The sequence below is a fragment of the Phaseolus vulgaris genome, chromosome 2 (assembly GCF_051622355.1).
Source record: "Phaseolus vulgaris cultivar YP4 chromosome 2, ASM5162235v1, whole genome shotgun sequence".
NCBI classification, from domain to species: domain Eukaryota; kingdom Viridiplantae; phylum Streptophyta; class Magnoliopsida; order Fabales; family Fabaceae; genus Phaseolus; species Phaseolus vulgaris.
In genome coordinates, this window is record NC_143499.1 from 46,474,392 (window position 1) to 46,490,106 (window position 15,715).

Genomic DNA, 15,715 nt, shown 5'->3' on the forward strand with positions numbered 1-15,715 from the left:
AATTTTCTTTATGACCCCACCCTTTTTCTTTGACTTATGCCACAAACAAACAATTACAAATACCATTTTCATACAATTACAACCATAAATCTAGGTATGTAAAACTAAACCCACCCAAATTTTTCGGACCTAATTTATTATGGCATCCACCAATTTAATATACAATTAAGAAGCCGAAAATATAGTCTCAAAATTTTAATTACGCTTAATTAAGATTAAAAAGCGGAAAAGAGAGTTCGGAAATTTAGGTTAAGCGTATAATCATAAAGAGAATAATATGTTATTTATTCTTGAGTATAATATTAATGCAGAACAATATTCTTGAAAGTGTTTCGCAGAATAAAATTTAAAGTTTTATCTCTAAAGCGACAATGGTATATAGAGAGAAGTAACTCGAAATGTAAGTATAAAAGTAGAATAGTATAGTTATAATTGTTGTTATAATAAAGTGGTGAACCAATTATAAATTTTTGGGGGTAGGTGGGTTTGCTCAAACATGCGACCATGCATCACATGTACACTACATACATACATACAATTATGAAAAATAACATTCGTCTTCACCTTCAATTATGAATCCACATATTGCATTATTGGATTTTATTTATTTATTTATTTTAGGATATATTTCGATTCATAATCAACGACTAACCTATTGATCACCGAATAAATACGAATATGGTATTGGAGCTGCATACGAGCAAGGTTACGAAATGCGATATTAAAAAAAAATTATGGTGCAATGTTGATAAAATATATAGAGAATTAAATAATATTTTTATCTCTAAATATATATATATATATATATATATATATATATATTTGGTGCTAACAATCACTTTATTTATAAGATGGAAATATTAGATATTGATAATAGATAATAATTAGTTTTATGATAATTTTGTATTACAATTATTGTATTAATACAATAAAAGTATCTTTTTGGGTAACTTTGATATTCTTACGAAGTATCTATCCGCATGAAAGTATGATATCCACTTGAACATACAATACTTTTTTATTTCATTTTAAAATTTTTCTTAAAAAATCATTAAAACTAGAATTATAAATACTCCCAAAATATAAAACCTTACATTAACATACTATTTGATTTTTTTTTTTATCAACTACTTGATAATTATACTAATATAATAAGTTAGTTTAACAAATTTCAATTATTAGCTATCAATTTTCAGTTTTCAAGATAGTTTAGTTTTGTCAAATGTTGTTTAAGGAGAGTAACAACTTCTCTAAATGTGTCATCAATAGCCACCAATGTCATAATTTGCCCTCAGCCATTACAAGTCTTATTTATCGAGAAAAGATGGAGACTTAAATGTTAAAAACTAAATGTTTGTATGCTGAAAAAAAATTTGTTGACTTTCTCACAGTTAAGTCCATTTCAGATTTAAGAATGAGACAACGTAAAGATAGCTAAATAATACACGTACGTACACAACTTAATCATCTATCTTAATAAATGTTTGTGTTACATTTATACTACATACCAAATACTCAAATTTGGTTTGAAAAAAGAGGATGAGGTAGATGAGAGTTTTGTTTAACGAGAATCAAACGTTGGTTACGAGGAAGGTGCAAAATGCGTTAATGCATGCAGTCGAAGATTGGTAACAGGAAAATACCAAATGCAATGTTATTTTAGACTTTCTTTTCTAAAATAGTTTAAAAGAAAAAAGACAACAATCATGCTCACCCATATATTCTTATAAAATTATCAATAAATAAAAAGTAAAAAACGGTATTGAATTGTTTTGAAGTACCAAGATAAATTAGTTCACTTTTATTATTGCATTAAGCACTAACATCCTAGGGACATCGATATAGAGGTCATCCCAGAAATTCATGCAAAAAGAGAGCCACCCGCTGTTGCCCCAAAGCTTGCACAGGATAGAGATCGTTGCAGCAACTGCTTTCGCCACAAATACACCATGTCTGTCTAAAAGACAGCTTGACAGTTTTCTTCGTGTCATTGACACTCAAGCAGCTAAGCTTTTCGAGGCTATCTCAAACACATTCTCCGATAGTCCATTACTAGACATGATCCTCTCCAACTGAGCCTGAAAAACACCAGATTTTTTCAGCAAAGCTGATATACCCAACAGCGACAATGCAATAATAAGAGAAATTGAGAGCTTATGTGAAAAATGGATAGAGGTTTATTACCTTCGCAAGATTTTGTCTGTCTTCCTCATGACGCTTCCATCTTGAGAAGGCTGACACCATTCTTGAGGCAACCTGCACCTCTCCAAACCAATAAATTGTCATATACAACAAAAGGATCATGTGGCAACAATGCACACAAATGAATTAAATATGTAAGTTAAAAGAAGGCTAATGTAAAATGACCTGGGGATTTATCTTGTCTAGTTGCAGCACAATTTCTCCCAAAAACTTGTAGCCTGATCCATCCTTTGCATGAAAGTTCACCGGAGACCCACAAAAACCTCCAATGAGAGAGTACACTTTGTTGGGATTGCGCAGGTCAAATGCTGGGTGGTTTAATAGTTTCCGCACATTCTCAACATTACCAGGAATATCAGACATTGCTTGCAGAGCAAACCATTTGTTCACCACCTGGAAAGGCAAGCAGCGTATAAACTAGTAATCCAGAAACTCCACTGTAGAATTACCATCAAGTAGTAGATAAGAAGAACTCCTAAAATAAACTCAACATATGCACACATCTCGGTGACACAAACACGACAGATTGAATAGTAGTTAGCATGGCCAAAACAGAGAAGACTTAAAAGAACTAGAGTAGGAGTCAGAAGGAAGCATGTTCTTCATACATAGATGTTAATGAAGGAAGCACTGTGCTTTTCACAAATAATATAGTATGAAAATGTTAGCATCTTAAGTTTAATCCAGTGTCACCATCAAATAGGACGTTAAGGTTTATAAAATACATAGGAGTTATTGACAAAGAAAGGAGAAAACGAGACCAACAGCAAAAACATAATAATTCGTCATAGAGATTCGATATATTTACCAAGAAATCATGCTGCCACTTTCCATAAAAATCAGCCAGAACATCATCACGGGTTTTACCGGGGTTCTGGGCTATGGCAGCCAAAGCAGCAAATTGTTCAGTCATATTTGTGGCAGATTTGTACTCTTGCAGCACAAGATTGGTGAATTCTTGTTCCTTGAGGCATCCAAGATAAGCTACAAAAAGGAAATGATTTTTCTGTAATCATCCATGTAAATGTATATTAGTATGTAACAAGTGATATATATATATATATATATATACCAAGAGCAATATTCTTCAGAGCACGCCTGGCCAAGTTTGAGTGATTGAAGACATATTCGGCTGTGCTCCTATTATTTTCTACCTGCGAACAGGGAAACAAACATGTCTGTTATTGAGGAGATTCATACAATGAAGAGTAGATAATTAAAACTCTAGACTGCTTCAGACAACAGGTCATACTGTGCTGAGGAACTCTGATCTCAGTTCACTTGCAAGCTGATTCCTGATGAAAGTCCGAACAGCATGAACAGCATCTGGATCTGCAACCCCCATCATGTCCATTATTTCTCCTTCCCCAGGCAGAGTTATTGCCTTTGCCACAAATTCCTAAATGATAAAAGAGCATAAAGTTCAATCAGTTGAAATATAATAATGATAAAGACCCGTCCAACAAAAGAATATTACAGAGAAAAAATTGTCCTAATCATACTTTGTCCAGACTTGAGTCACATAGAATACGTTTGAACCCATCAACAAAATTGGGATTCAAAACCAATGGTTTGCCATGTTGAAAATCATCCACCAAGCTAAGCATCAATTTCCGTGCCAAAACTTGTCCAGACTCCCAACTGAATCATTTGAATCAGCCATTGAATAACTTCTCATTGAAATATTAAATAAAAAAGAATAAATTGCAACTTCAAAGAACACAAACCGGTTGAATTCATCAGAATCATTAGCTAGCAGGAAAAACAGGTCACTCTCAGTGAGATCAGATTCCAGACGAACAGGAGCACTGTATCCCCTTAACAGAGAAGGAACAGGCCTCTCAAATATATCAGTGAATACAAACTCTTCCTCATTCTACAGCCAATACAAATAAAATTATCAGTTAGTCACGAATATCAAAAAGTTTATCCATGCTCAGCATCTTATTCTATTTGGACAAAAACCTACCCTACCACTACCGGGATCTAAGTTATGCAATATTAAGTATATAGATAAATTATTACAATTTCAGTGCCTTTTTTCTTCAACCCGGTTATTTAACATGTATGCACGTACTATGTAATGAAACAAATGATACTTTTACTTTGTAGTATATCTGTTGTCATAATAACTATGTGTTCATAATTTAACTACATAAGGTAATGGATCCAGAAAACCTTAGTGGGGAAAACGCAGGATAAAAACATGTGTAAATTTTAAAGAATGGGTGAATGATGAGAATTCTACAATTTGGCATGGGGAGGAGATGACAGGCCAAATGAATTTGTTCATTAAAAGAGGAAAAAAGGTCAGTGTTTGGAGTCACTGACTGATTTGATTCACTTTTAGGAAATACATTTTCATAAGCCTTTTGGTGTGGCAAAAAGATAAACAGATATTATAGAAACATAATTTTTTTAAATGTTTTGTGTCCATCAATGACTAAACAGTAGAAAATATTTCTTTTGACGGAAACCAAACCACAACTTCCATACCCATACATTCCCATCCTAAAAATGTTTGCAATTGGTAGGATTTCCTGGGGAACCACAGAGAAAATTGCTTTGTTTAATATTTCAGTTCTGGACGGAATAGATCTACATATTCTGAAATAAAATCATTCTGGATGGTGACAAATTAAGAATAATGAATATCATTAGAATTTCGCCAACCTTAAAGAAGTTCAAGATTGCAATGACTAATGAACTCACAGTCAAACAGTACTTATTACTCTTGAGGAGGAAAGGGAAGAAGGGTGGAAATTGCAAGTGTACATTATCCACCTGCTACAGAATATATGTAAAAAACCTGCTTGACAGCTATAGTATAACTACCTTAAACCACAGTATGGCCACTGTGATTGGGAACCAGCCAGGTAACCAATCCATGAACACAGAAAGATACAAATGATTTTGAACGGTATTTTTTATTTTAATTTAATATATGTTTAAAAGATAAAGAAAATCACATATTTAATTTTCTTTTAATTTTTAATTTAATAAGATATGTTTTTAAGATAAAGAAATCACATATTTAATGAAGATTACAACTAGGCATAAATTATTTTATCAAGTATTCTTTTATATAACGGAATTTGCGTTTACTCATTTATATTAATCTGTCATTTTATTTTGTATTCTGCATGTAAACTTGGTTACTATTAATGGGCGTTGAGGCATCTTATTAAAAGTTAAACTTAACTATTATGATATATTTCATTTGGAGTTTGATATATACTTTGAATCTTAAGACTGTATAATGATGTTTTATTTTAGTTTTTATTGTTACAAATTTATAATATTGGATTCATTTAATACTATTTCATAAACTATTTCATTAATACTGGTTCGACCACTGTTAAATCATTAATCCTTGGACCAGTGTCTAAACTAGTTTCGTGACTGGTCTGGTTTTAAAAAATTGACTTACAAAGTTGAAATAAAAAACAAGAGTGAAGTTCTAAATAACCTTGGTCACTATAAGGACTGTAGTGCAGACTGGTTGATCACTGTTTGAAACAGATCGCAGAGTCCCGTTATGATAAACACTTGAAAGAGGAATGTCCTTCCCGGTGGAATCAAGCAAACCCACTGCAACAGGAATGAAAGTGGGTTCCTTAACTGATTGTCCTGGAGTTGATGGTATTTCTTGACTGCAAAAATGTCCACGTCAAATATATTAAAGACAACCACATATAAAATCCAAGGCTAGTACAAGTATACCTTTAAATCACCCAATAAAAAGGAGAAACTTTTATGTTTTGTTTGTGTACCTAATATTCAAAGAAAAAGTATGTGCTTCTGAATTATAAGAAGTCTTTACTTTGACAACAGGGGTCCCAGCTTGAGAATACCTGAACATGGGCTTGTAAGTTAATACAATTAGTATAAGATAGCAGTGAGAAAAATGAAGTCATAAATACACACCACAGCAAAAAATTTGCAAAATCAGCATCATTTGCATCCCTCATGGCAGCAAAAAAATCTTCACATGTTACAGCTTGACCATCATGTCTCTTGAAATAAAGATCCATGCCCTGAAATACTCGGAGTTTGTAAGAGTTGAACTTGAAATTAAGACATTGCAGGTAACACGGTTGTTATATTATAGGCATTAGATAAACATTCTTACTTTTCGGAACCCTTGGCTTCCCAAAAAGGTTTTGTACATTCTGACAACTTCAGCCCCCTGATACATAGGATCATAAGAACAAAATGCCAGAGAGAAGGATGTAGAGGGACTAAAAATTGTAGTGATTATGGTCAAACCTTTTCATAGACCTGCAGAAGAGAACGATACCAACCATTATAAACAATTCAATAGCATAATGAGAAAAAAAATGGAGACAGACTGGAGATTAAACGTCACAACCAAAGAATCTGAAACATACCGTAACTATATTTTGACATTGACAATAGGGCCACGTCAGAAATTAATCCACATGTGTTGGCAAAATGATAGATAAATCAGCACAAAAAATAATTACATAATATAGTAAAATTTTCAAATATGATATTGTCAATTATTTTAAGTTCTAAAAATATGGCATGCCTGTGTAGAAGTTGTCCATCTGTCAACATGGAAAAAAAAAATATAAACACACTTAGAAGCACATATATTAAGGGGAATGGGGTAAAATATATTTTTGGAGACAAATGATGAACGGAAATGATTTCCAGATTCTAACCTTGATATAAGAATGTGGTCGCACTGGATGGGCCATGGGACCAGCATCCTGGAAAATTAGTTAAAAATATCAGAAAAGAATAGTTAATAAGATAACTTATAGATATAATGAGAGGAACAATCAGAAAAATGTCACTGTAGAACTCAAAATAATCATAACAGAAGGAAAAAGAAAGTAACCTGTGGAAACTGGTAATTTCTAAGTTTACAAACATCAGCAATCCGTTTTACAGTACGACTTCCCATATCAGATGAAAATTCCTGCCAATAATCAATACATTGCATTAAAAAAACACTCAATGGAAGGAAAACATTGTATTGTCTAAATTGAAACATAGGAAACTGGGGTACAGAGGCTTGCCTGATCACGAAAAACGGTGAGACCTTCTTTCAGGCTAAGCTGGAACCAGTCACGACACGTCACTCTGATATTATTAAATGAAATGCTTAATTCAAGTTTTAACACACCTATGGCAATGAAAAGAAATAAACATATAATAGACAAATGCGCTGCAAAAAAACGGGTTTACAATATCTCAAAGGTCAAAAGTGAAACAGAACTAGTAGGAAAAAGTTTTAAGACACTCTATGAATGGGAATAAAAAAAAGCCTATAAAATCACAAGTTTGAAAGGAAAACAAGATCTATGGTGGGTAACACCACCTGTTGCCAGTCCAGTTGTGGAAATACTGCAAAATAGACAACAAATAACATCTAATCAGAATTAAGAAATAAGCTCTGGAAACAATTAAGGAAATTAGTTTTAGAAAAGTAACTCTTCAAAAACTATAATATCTGATAGTTACAAACCTCATGGCCAATAACCCCCAATATTGCAGCATAATCTGCATCAGAAGCAGTTTCTGGAGAGGCCAATACAAGCTTTGAATTGAAAATCTGAAAATAAGAAAAATAAATTGATATAAATGTCAGAAGTGAACACAGATGACCAACAAAGACAAGCTGACAAGAAGGAGTCTAACATTCAAGCTCTTGTTCTCCATGGCTCCCCTGTTCAATACAAAACAAGTATACCATTTTACTTTTCTGCACTCTAACCTTTCATGCTATCCTCATCTCATCTCATAATATACAAAGGCACAATGTATGCAGGGTGGGTCATGTGATTGAAATCTTAAAATAAATGGTCGATAGAAATTACATGTTAAAATCTGGGACAGCAACAATATTGAAGAGATCCAGGTCATATTCAAGTCCAAAAACCTGTTCAGAAAGCATATGACAAGGCAGCAAAATTCTTCAGTATTGCAAACAATGTATATTGCGACCAAAGTAAACCATCTGATCAAATGAATTTAAAATTAAACAAGGGCAGACATCTTCATCCCACTTCATAGCTGCTTTCAGAGAATACATAGCATGTGCAGTCTTAGGTACATCTTCTGCAGGTGTCCATATCCTAAGGGACACATTCCGCCCTGAACGGGTAATGAATGTGTCATCTCTGCTCTGTAATTGTCCGGCAACCAAGGCAAACAGGTAAGAAGGTTTCTTGAAGGGGTCCTCCCATACAGCATAATGCCTCCCGTCCTGCAGTGTAGCATAAATATTGTCCATAAACAGTATACTAACCATCTAGGTAGTCTTCACCGCTATGCATTCCAAGATAACATTACCTGCAGGTCACCTTGCTCAGCCAGGTTTCCATTAGACAATAACACTGGATACAGTGATTTATCAGCCTCAATGCGAACTGTAAATTTTGCCATTATATCAGGTCGATCCTGTTAGAAGATAGGATCCATTAGTTCTATGTGGAACAGTTAATATAAGAACAGTTTATCATATTGATTGCCTTAAGATGACAACCTGATAAAATGTAATTTTACGGAAACCTTCAGCCTCACATTGAGTACAGAAATTCCCAGACGATTTGTAAAGTCCCTACAGGAAATCAAATCCATAGTGAACACAACTTCCTCCCCTCAAGCACCAAATTGTGGTGACAAGTGAAAATATAGCAATACAATGAAGAAACAAACTCTACAACGAGAATTTTCATTAACCTCTAATGATGTATTTTTCTGTGGACAAATCTCTGTGACAATTTCGAGATCATAATTACCACTAGGAGGTGATCGGATTGTGAGATGACGTGCATTCAAATGATAATCTTCCTCCTGTAGATGAATATAACAGAATTCATATCAAATAAAGTTACACAAGTAACACAACAATCTAAACCTAAACCACCCATCATCACTACCAATACAAAGTGTTTCTGAAAGTAAAAACAACTAAGGTTTTAACTAGAAAGCATAAATATAAAGTGTTTCTGAAAGTGAACAACAACTAAGGTTTTAACTAGAAAGCATAAATATTACGTTCATGACACATAACATTAAAATCAGTTGTAGTAATATGAATTTCATTATCTGAAAAACTTGCAAGATGGCAAAGAAATTTTGTTGGCAGTTCTCACCAAGTAGCCAAGTTGAAAAATAAATATATATATATATATATGTAATATATACCTTCAAAGCCTTTCCATTAAGCTGAATTGAAACTAAAGATACATCTTGTCCATCTAAAACTAGAGGGGAAGAAGAACCTGGTGCACAAAATAGAGCAATTAGAAGTGAGAGTTAAATAAATATGAAAACTGGTAAATCACTTGGACATTGATGCCACGTGTAACTCAGCACATTCAACATGATACAAGTTCGCAAGGGAACATAATTATCTACCTTCAATGCGAGGATACACAGCAATTTTAGAATTAACTATTGTCTTCTCCTCTCCCAAGGAAAATTTTAGATCCACCTGTAATAGTTACATGCAACAAATGAACAAAAGAATCAATAAATATTGAAAAGTAGCAACAGCATGAATGAAACATAATCTAAAAACTCCTGTAAACTTACAGTGTCAAAGTAGTAATCAGGCTTCTTATAATCCTTTAAGAATATTTCCTTTGGTGTCTCCATTTCAGATTCTTCAACTTGCTTTGGTAAATCCTCTGTGGCAACAGCACAAATTAGCCTCTTGCTTACTTGCTTGACCCTCTGAAACAGAATACAGGAACAAACAAGATCAGGTAACCAAATAAGCAAATTGTACATAAACGTTGAGTCTGAAAGAATCCATAGACATACCGTAAAACCAAACATCTTTAAAAGTGCAACTAAATAAACAGCAAAGAAAGAAATTCCAACACAAATTAAACTTACTGGTAGTGAGGAATATAATGGGGAATACTTCTTCTGAAAATTAATCTGTAAAATCCACGTCAACAGTATTACATTCACATGACAACATTAAATGATAGCATTATATTTTTTAAACATCCTTTTCATAGTGTATGGAGGTGCAAAAAGAAGGAAAGAAACCTCTGAAGCAACGCAATGCTTGTATCGGATGCTTCTTTTTGCTGTATTCTGAAAATAACTAACACTGCAATTAAGCTGAAGCTGCAAAGAAGGTGGTAATAATCATCATAATCCACAGAGGAGTAAGCAATACAGCAACATTCAACATGTTATTCTCAATTGAAAATTTACAAGAAAAACACACAACCAATAAATCTACATATAGGGAGGATGTATCAAGTAAGAAAGCCATTTTATGAGTAAGAGCAAAACCAGATCACACAACCTACATGGATAGTCAAAATTAAAAAAAAATTAAAGAAAAATTATTATATAGAAATTTCACATTTGACATAACTTCTTCAAAACTAACATGGCTTAATTTGTTTTAACCCATTCATAATAAGATGTAATTATTTATATTTACTTATCATTTGATAGTGCACGTACACAAGAAACCTCTTGAGTTGAGAAACTTCTCAACAACAAATCCGTCTTTCAAAAATGCAGTTTGAAAAAGACATCATGCCATTCAGGGATTGGAGTAATGCAAAAGTGAGCAAGCGTAAGAAATAAACAACACGAACAAAAAAAAACAAAACATGTTTGTGTAACAACTGGCATACATATAAAAAAGACAGTCTCCTATATAAAAAAAACAGTAACACAGCAAAAATAACACAAGTTTCTATCTCCAAAATTCCATTTCTCTGAAAGATTTTCGTTATTCCATAAACAAGTATTACAAGTGGAGGCATGGTGGTGACGGATACATATAATCGGAACAAAAACAAATTGAAAATGTGTATGTATGGATAATCACAGGAGCAGGGGAGATCAAACCCAGTAGAGTGTTCCTCGAAAGAGATAATCTCTTGGATGGCAGAACCAACCGTGCCATTTATCGCGAACCCCTAATTGAGATAGCTATGGATTTCCACAAAAACAAAACAAGAAACAACCCTTTTAAACCCTAGATCACAGTCATTTCTTTTTCTTATAAACAGATGGGGATAAGAAGGGGTAATTTTGAATTATGGACATCAAAATTCACAAATAAAATAAAAGAAACCACTGAAAGGGATTGGATAAAACTGATACAAAATATTGTGTGTAAATAAAAATAAATAAATAAATAAATCATGCTCAATTGCAGAAATGATTATGTTTGAGCTTCACCTCACCACCTGGGTTCTGCGATGAGAGTGCAGTGAACAACGAAGAAACAAAATGGATGGAACACGAATAAATAGAGAACCAAAGATATCAATTAATTATTTATTATTTTTATTCTAATTTAATTAATTATTAATTGAAGATCTATTCCTATCAAAGGTGTAATTAGAATATATACTCTGTGTGATAAGGATTAAGGAGAAGTAAATTATTGATTTATTTACTTTATTAAGTTAATGTCACCTTTCTTACTTGTAAAATAATTCTTAACAGTCTTTGTTTTTCTCTTAAATTGAAAATAATTAAGGAGAAGCAATGTTAAAACTGAATTTCATTCATAAATACAGAATTTCACATGAGATGTGTTAAATTTCGAAATCACTTGTCTTATTATCATTTTATATGCAATATACTTACTAAAATACTATTTAGTCTTGTGAACATGTTGTTTTGTTGCGCTTTTTTTAATATGGAAATTCAAAAATAAAAATTAATATTTTGTAAAAACATTATTAAATTGTAATACAAAATTATATAAATTTAAAAAATAATCTTATAATTTCATAGAAAAAAATAGTGCACATTTGTAACCAAAAGTAATGTTTTTATTTCATTTATCTAACCAAAAAGTTTATTTTTATTTGATTTTGAGTCCAGTATCGTACTATTTGTTTTTGTTAGGATAATAACGTTATCTTGTATTTGTTTGTTTCTACATTAATGAAAATATCTTTAAATTATTAAATATAATAAATAATATGTGTGCACACGCATTTAGTATTATTTTTTTTTGTGGTCCATTAATAAGCTTTATTAACACAGCGGATTTGAATAGTATTGCAAATATAATTTGAAAGTTTCTTCCTGCACCCTTCATTTTTTTACTAAACCCCTACAATTTTTAAAATTCTGAAACCTTTTATTTGAAAATGTCTGCATTTTTTTAATTACGGATTTGTAAAACTTTTTTCATTATGGATTATGAAATTCAGAAACATACTATAGATTCGCAAATCTAAAAGATTACTAGACTCACCAATCCGAAAGATTTATGAATACATCAATGTGAATTCTTTGTTCTGTAAACCTAGCAGACTTGTACTATCTGGAATCACAACATATATACTATGGAAACGAAAATCCACAATAAAATTGAATTATATATCTGAAAAAAAAAATACCTACCTTCATTTTTGAAAAGATAGAGAAACCATCGAACCACCACCAAATTACCAGAAATACCACCAAGAGAGAAACGCATTATTGTGCCAAGAGATGGAGTATCGTCTCCATTGAGAGAGTAATGCAGTATCTGTGCATAGGAAGAATATTGTGGGGGTGCACGAAGAAACTGCCATATAATTTTTTGTACAAACTGAATAAATGAATCAATTATTGGGCTTAAAAAGACCAGTATTCAACAGTATAAAGCTAATCCATTAAGGTACAACAATTCGTTTTTTGCTTCCTGCATCTCATTATTTGCTAGCTGCACTCTCAGAAATGAAATACCTGTTTTATCCTTTGACCTTTTATTTCTAACTATCTTCTCCTTTTTCACAATGTTGCTCTGCTGCAGATTTTGTCCTTAAAGAAGTTTAGCTCAAGGTAGGTTTGGGAGGTAAGGAAGGATAATATTTTTTTTTTGCTTAGTTTCATTTTAATTGTAAATATTGGGTTATTGGAATTCAGAGTCTCCCACAAGAGTAATCCAGAACGTGTTTTTGTTAATAAGCATTGATATCTGAATTGTTGCTTTCAGAATTTGTGGTTATTAAATTACGGAATCATATTTTGGAATATTGTTGGTAGAAATATATATATTTTGGATTGTTATATTCGAAAATAATTATTGTATATTGTGGTAAGTTCATTCCATAGACTAGAAAATTCATAAACTTTCTATAACCCCCATAAGTCAATGTTAACAACTTATTATGGAAATGTCAATCTAGAATAGTAAATTAACATTCTAGAAAGCACATTTCGAATTACTAAACATACATTCTCGAAATCATATTCCATAACAGTAATTTTAAATTATGGAAAAAAAATTAATAGTAATTTTATATTGTGGAATACGTATTCTGAAACAGTAATTCTACATTTTGGAATATGGTTTTTATAATCTACATTTACTATTTTGAATTGATCATTAAGTAAAATAAATTTTTAGTTCTATAAAAGTTTTCGTTTTAGTGTTTATTTTGGCATCTAAATTTTCAGTCCTATAAAAGTTTTTGTCTTAGTGTTTATTTTGACATCTAAATTTTTCAATAGTATTTATTTTGGCATCTAATTTTTCAATTTCCATAGTTAATATGGATTAATATGGATGAAGACTTCTACATGTGATATCATGAGGTTAACATGTATATCATGTAGACGATATTTATATAAAGTATGTTGTTTCTTAGATGCATTGATTATTCAATGTAAGTTATATTAAACTATACAGACCGTAAAGTGTAATGATAATCTTATCTATAGATAAATGAAAATAACTTGTATTAGTGTTACCTCTCAACAAATACACACTATAATTATTTGTTTAGTAGCTAACCTGAACAAGATCTCCCACCTTTGTAACTCAATCACAACTTATATTTATTCATTGAAAGTCCTAACTTGTTTTCCTATCACAGGACACCAACTTTCACATCATGATTCTACAATTGTCAGTAAATAATGTATTAGCATTTAAATTGCATAACATACATAACCTAATGTATATGACATAATTGTTTATTTCTCTATCTCGCAGTTGTCAAAGTAAATAATAATAATAATAATATATTAAGTGGATCTACATAGTCATCATCTTCCACCACATGAGGCTCCTTTCAATGTTTTTCTTTATATAGTAATTTCCAAGGACCCCTTTCTCTTCGTCATATCCAATCATGTTGAGAATAATTTTTTCAAATTTTAACCACGACTAATTATAAATAAATAAATAAATAAATATTTAATAGAAAATACTTATCTTAAAATTTTGGTAATCTATTATAAAAAAAGGTGTATCAGAATGATTAATTCATAATATTATTACGAAGTGGACTTTAAGCCTAACTCAACCCCATAAAACCCCCTTCACGCCGAGACTGCCAACTCGTGCGTAGGACTATATATTTTGGGTGGTCCGATAGCGACCCGATAGCGAGTGGTACGATAGACCCAACACAAACACTCGTTAGAATATGCTCGAAATGGCTCTGATATCATATTACGAAGTGGACTTTAAGCCTAACTCAACCTCATAAAACCGGCTCTTAGGGTTGAGGTTTGCACCCACTTATATACAATGAAAGACTATAATCTCTAGTCGATGTGGGATCTCCAATAAATACATTTTTGAAATAACATTTTGAAAATGTCGTTAAAAATGATTATATAATGGTGATTTTGAAATAGCTTTCCAAAATGGATCTTTCAGGATGTTTATTCCTTAACACCTCGTTGTGACCCTTTCCTCCCTTTTTCCAAAATGCCTAATTTAATAGATTTTTTAGATACTCATTTTAAAAAGTTAAAAAAGAAAGTTACTTAAAACACCGATAACAAACTTTATGATAGAGAATGATGTTTTTCTATAACAATGCAAATACACAACAAAAGAGGTAGAATAAGGGTTTAAAGATATTGTTCAATATAAAATGCAGGGTTGAAGTATAAAATCCATAAGGGCATTTCTCTACTTTTGCATAACTTACGGGAGTACATGTATCAATTAAGGGGTATAGGAAGTAAAAACCCAACAATTTGCATCATAATAGCCCAATATTTGAAAAAAGAAGAAGAAAAACCCAAAAGGGAAAAAAAATAAAATCCGTGGGAGTGCATATAACAGAGCTATAGATTATATTGGAAAAATAATTACAGTTTTCTTTCCGAGGTGATAAAGAAATAAAAATAAATCAAAACAATTACTAAAAAAAAACTCTCAAATATATAATTAACAAATTTTAAAACGATTGCTTAAAGAATTAATCAAAGTTATTTAATAAAAAATTAACATAATTTTATTTTAATTTTAAAATTTTTGGAATATAAAATAACTTATATTAATAGGCGTCTCTTGATGGGGTAATACTTATTTTTCTTTAAAATAAGATTGGGTTTTTGAGTCTCAGCCAAAAATGTCAACAGTGATTTAGTTTTATCATAATGTATATATGTTTAACACAAACTCAGATAAGAACAAAAAAAACTACTATATCCTATATCCTTTCATTTTAATCACTATTTTATTGAATTCATTACCATCACAGTCAATCAGTTAACAAAATAAACATACAACTGCATCTACAGCATAATAGAT

General features: G+C 31.6%; 1 protein-coding gene across 4 annotated transcripts; it reads right to left on the reverse strand.

The window, feature by feature from the left end:
• Positions 1-1,707: 1,707 nt before the first annotated feature.
• On the reverse strand, positions 1,708-11,432 carry LOC137812657 (Peptidase M1 family protein). Of its 4 annotated transcripts, none has more exons than XM_068614792.2 (32): positions 11,042-11,360; positions 10,240-10,320; positions 10,081-10,125; positions 9,775-9,915; positions 9,598-9,673; positions 9,385-9,461; positions 8,917-9,030; positions 8,720-8,794; positions 8,527-8,634; positions 8,228-8,440; positions 8,052-8,113; positions 7,873-7,900; positions 7,700-7,786; positions 7,553-7,578; positions 7,251-7,314; positions 7,070-7,150; positions 6,891-6,938; positions 6,755-6,773; positions 6,594-6,598; positions 6,472-6,483; positions 6,335-6,391; positions 6,130-6,239; positions 5,976-6,056; positions 5,672-5,855; positions 3,930-4,078; positions 3,705-3,843; positions 3,455-3,601; positions 3,275-3,356; positions 3,011-3,186; positions 2,368-2,595; positions 2,185-2,256; positions 1,708-2,078 (listed from the first exon to the last, which is right to left on the reverse strand). In XM_068614792.2, the coding sequence occupies exons 1-32, from the start codon at positions 11,117-11,119 to the stop codon at positions 1,998-2,000; spliced, it is 2,946 nt and encodes a 981-aa protein (XP_068470893.1). In that variant the 5' UTR covers positions 11,120-11,360; the 3' UTR covers positions 1,708-1,997. The 4 variants fall into 4 exon arrangements, with proteins under 4 accessions (XP_068470893.1, XP_068470894.1, XP_090155233.1 ...); XM_068614793.2 differs by having other exon boundaries at positions 10,240-10,314; positions 11,042-11,205; XM_090299107.1 differs by lacking the exons at positions 1,708-2,078; positions 2,185-2,256; positions 2,368-2,595; ... (11 more) ...; positions 6,755-6,773; positions 7,873-7,900 and adding an exon at positions 11,398-11,432 and having other exon boundaries at positions 6,793-6,938; positions 7,251-7,357; positions 10,240-10,314; positions 11,042-11,145.
• Positions 11,433-15,715: the final 4,283 nt, after the last annotated feature.

Coding starts and splice junctions, on each gene's coding strand:
- LOC137812657 (XM_068614792.2), bottom strand. CDS start 11,119: ATGGCACGGTTGGTTCTGCCATCCAAGAGATTATCTCTTTCGAGGAAC. Junction 8,795..8,916: donor AGAAAAATACATCATTAGAG/GTTAATGAAAAT, acceptor GATTTCCTGTAG/GGACTTTACAAATCGTCTGG. Junction 5,856..5,975: donor ACTTTTTCTTTGAATATTAG/GTACACAAACAA, acceptor ACATTTTTGCAG/TCAAGAAATACCATCAACTC.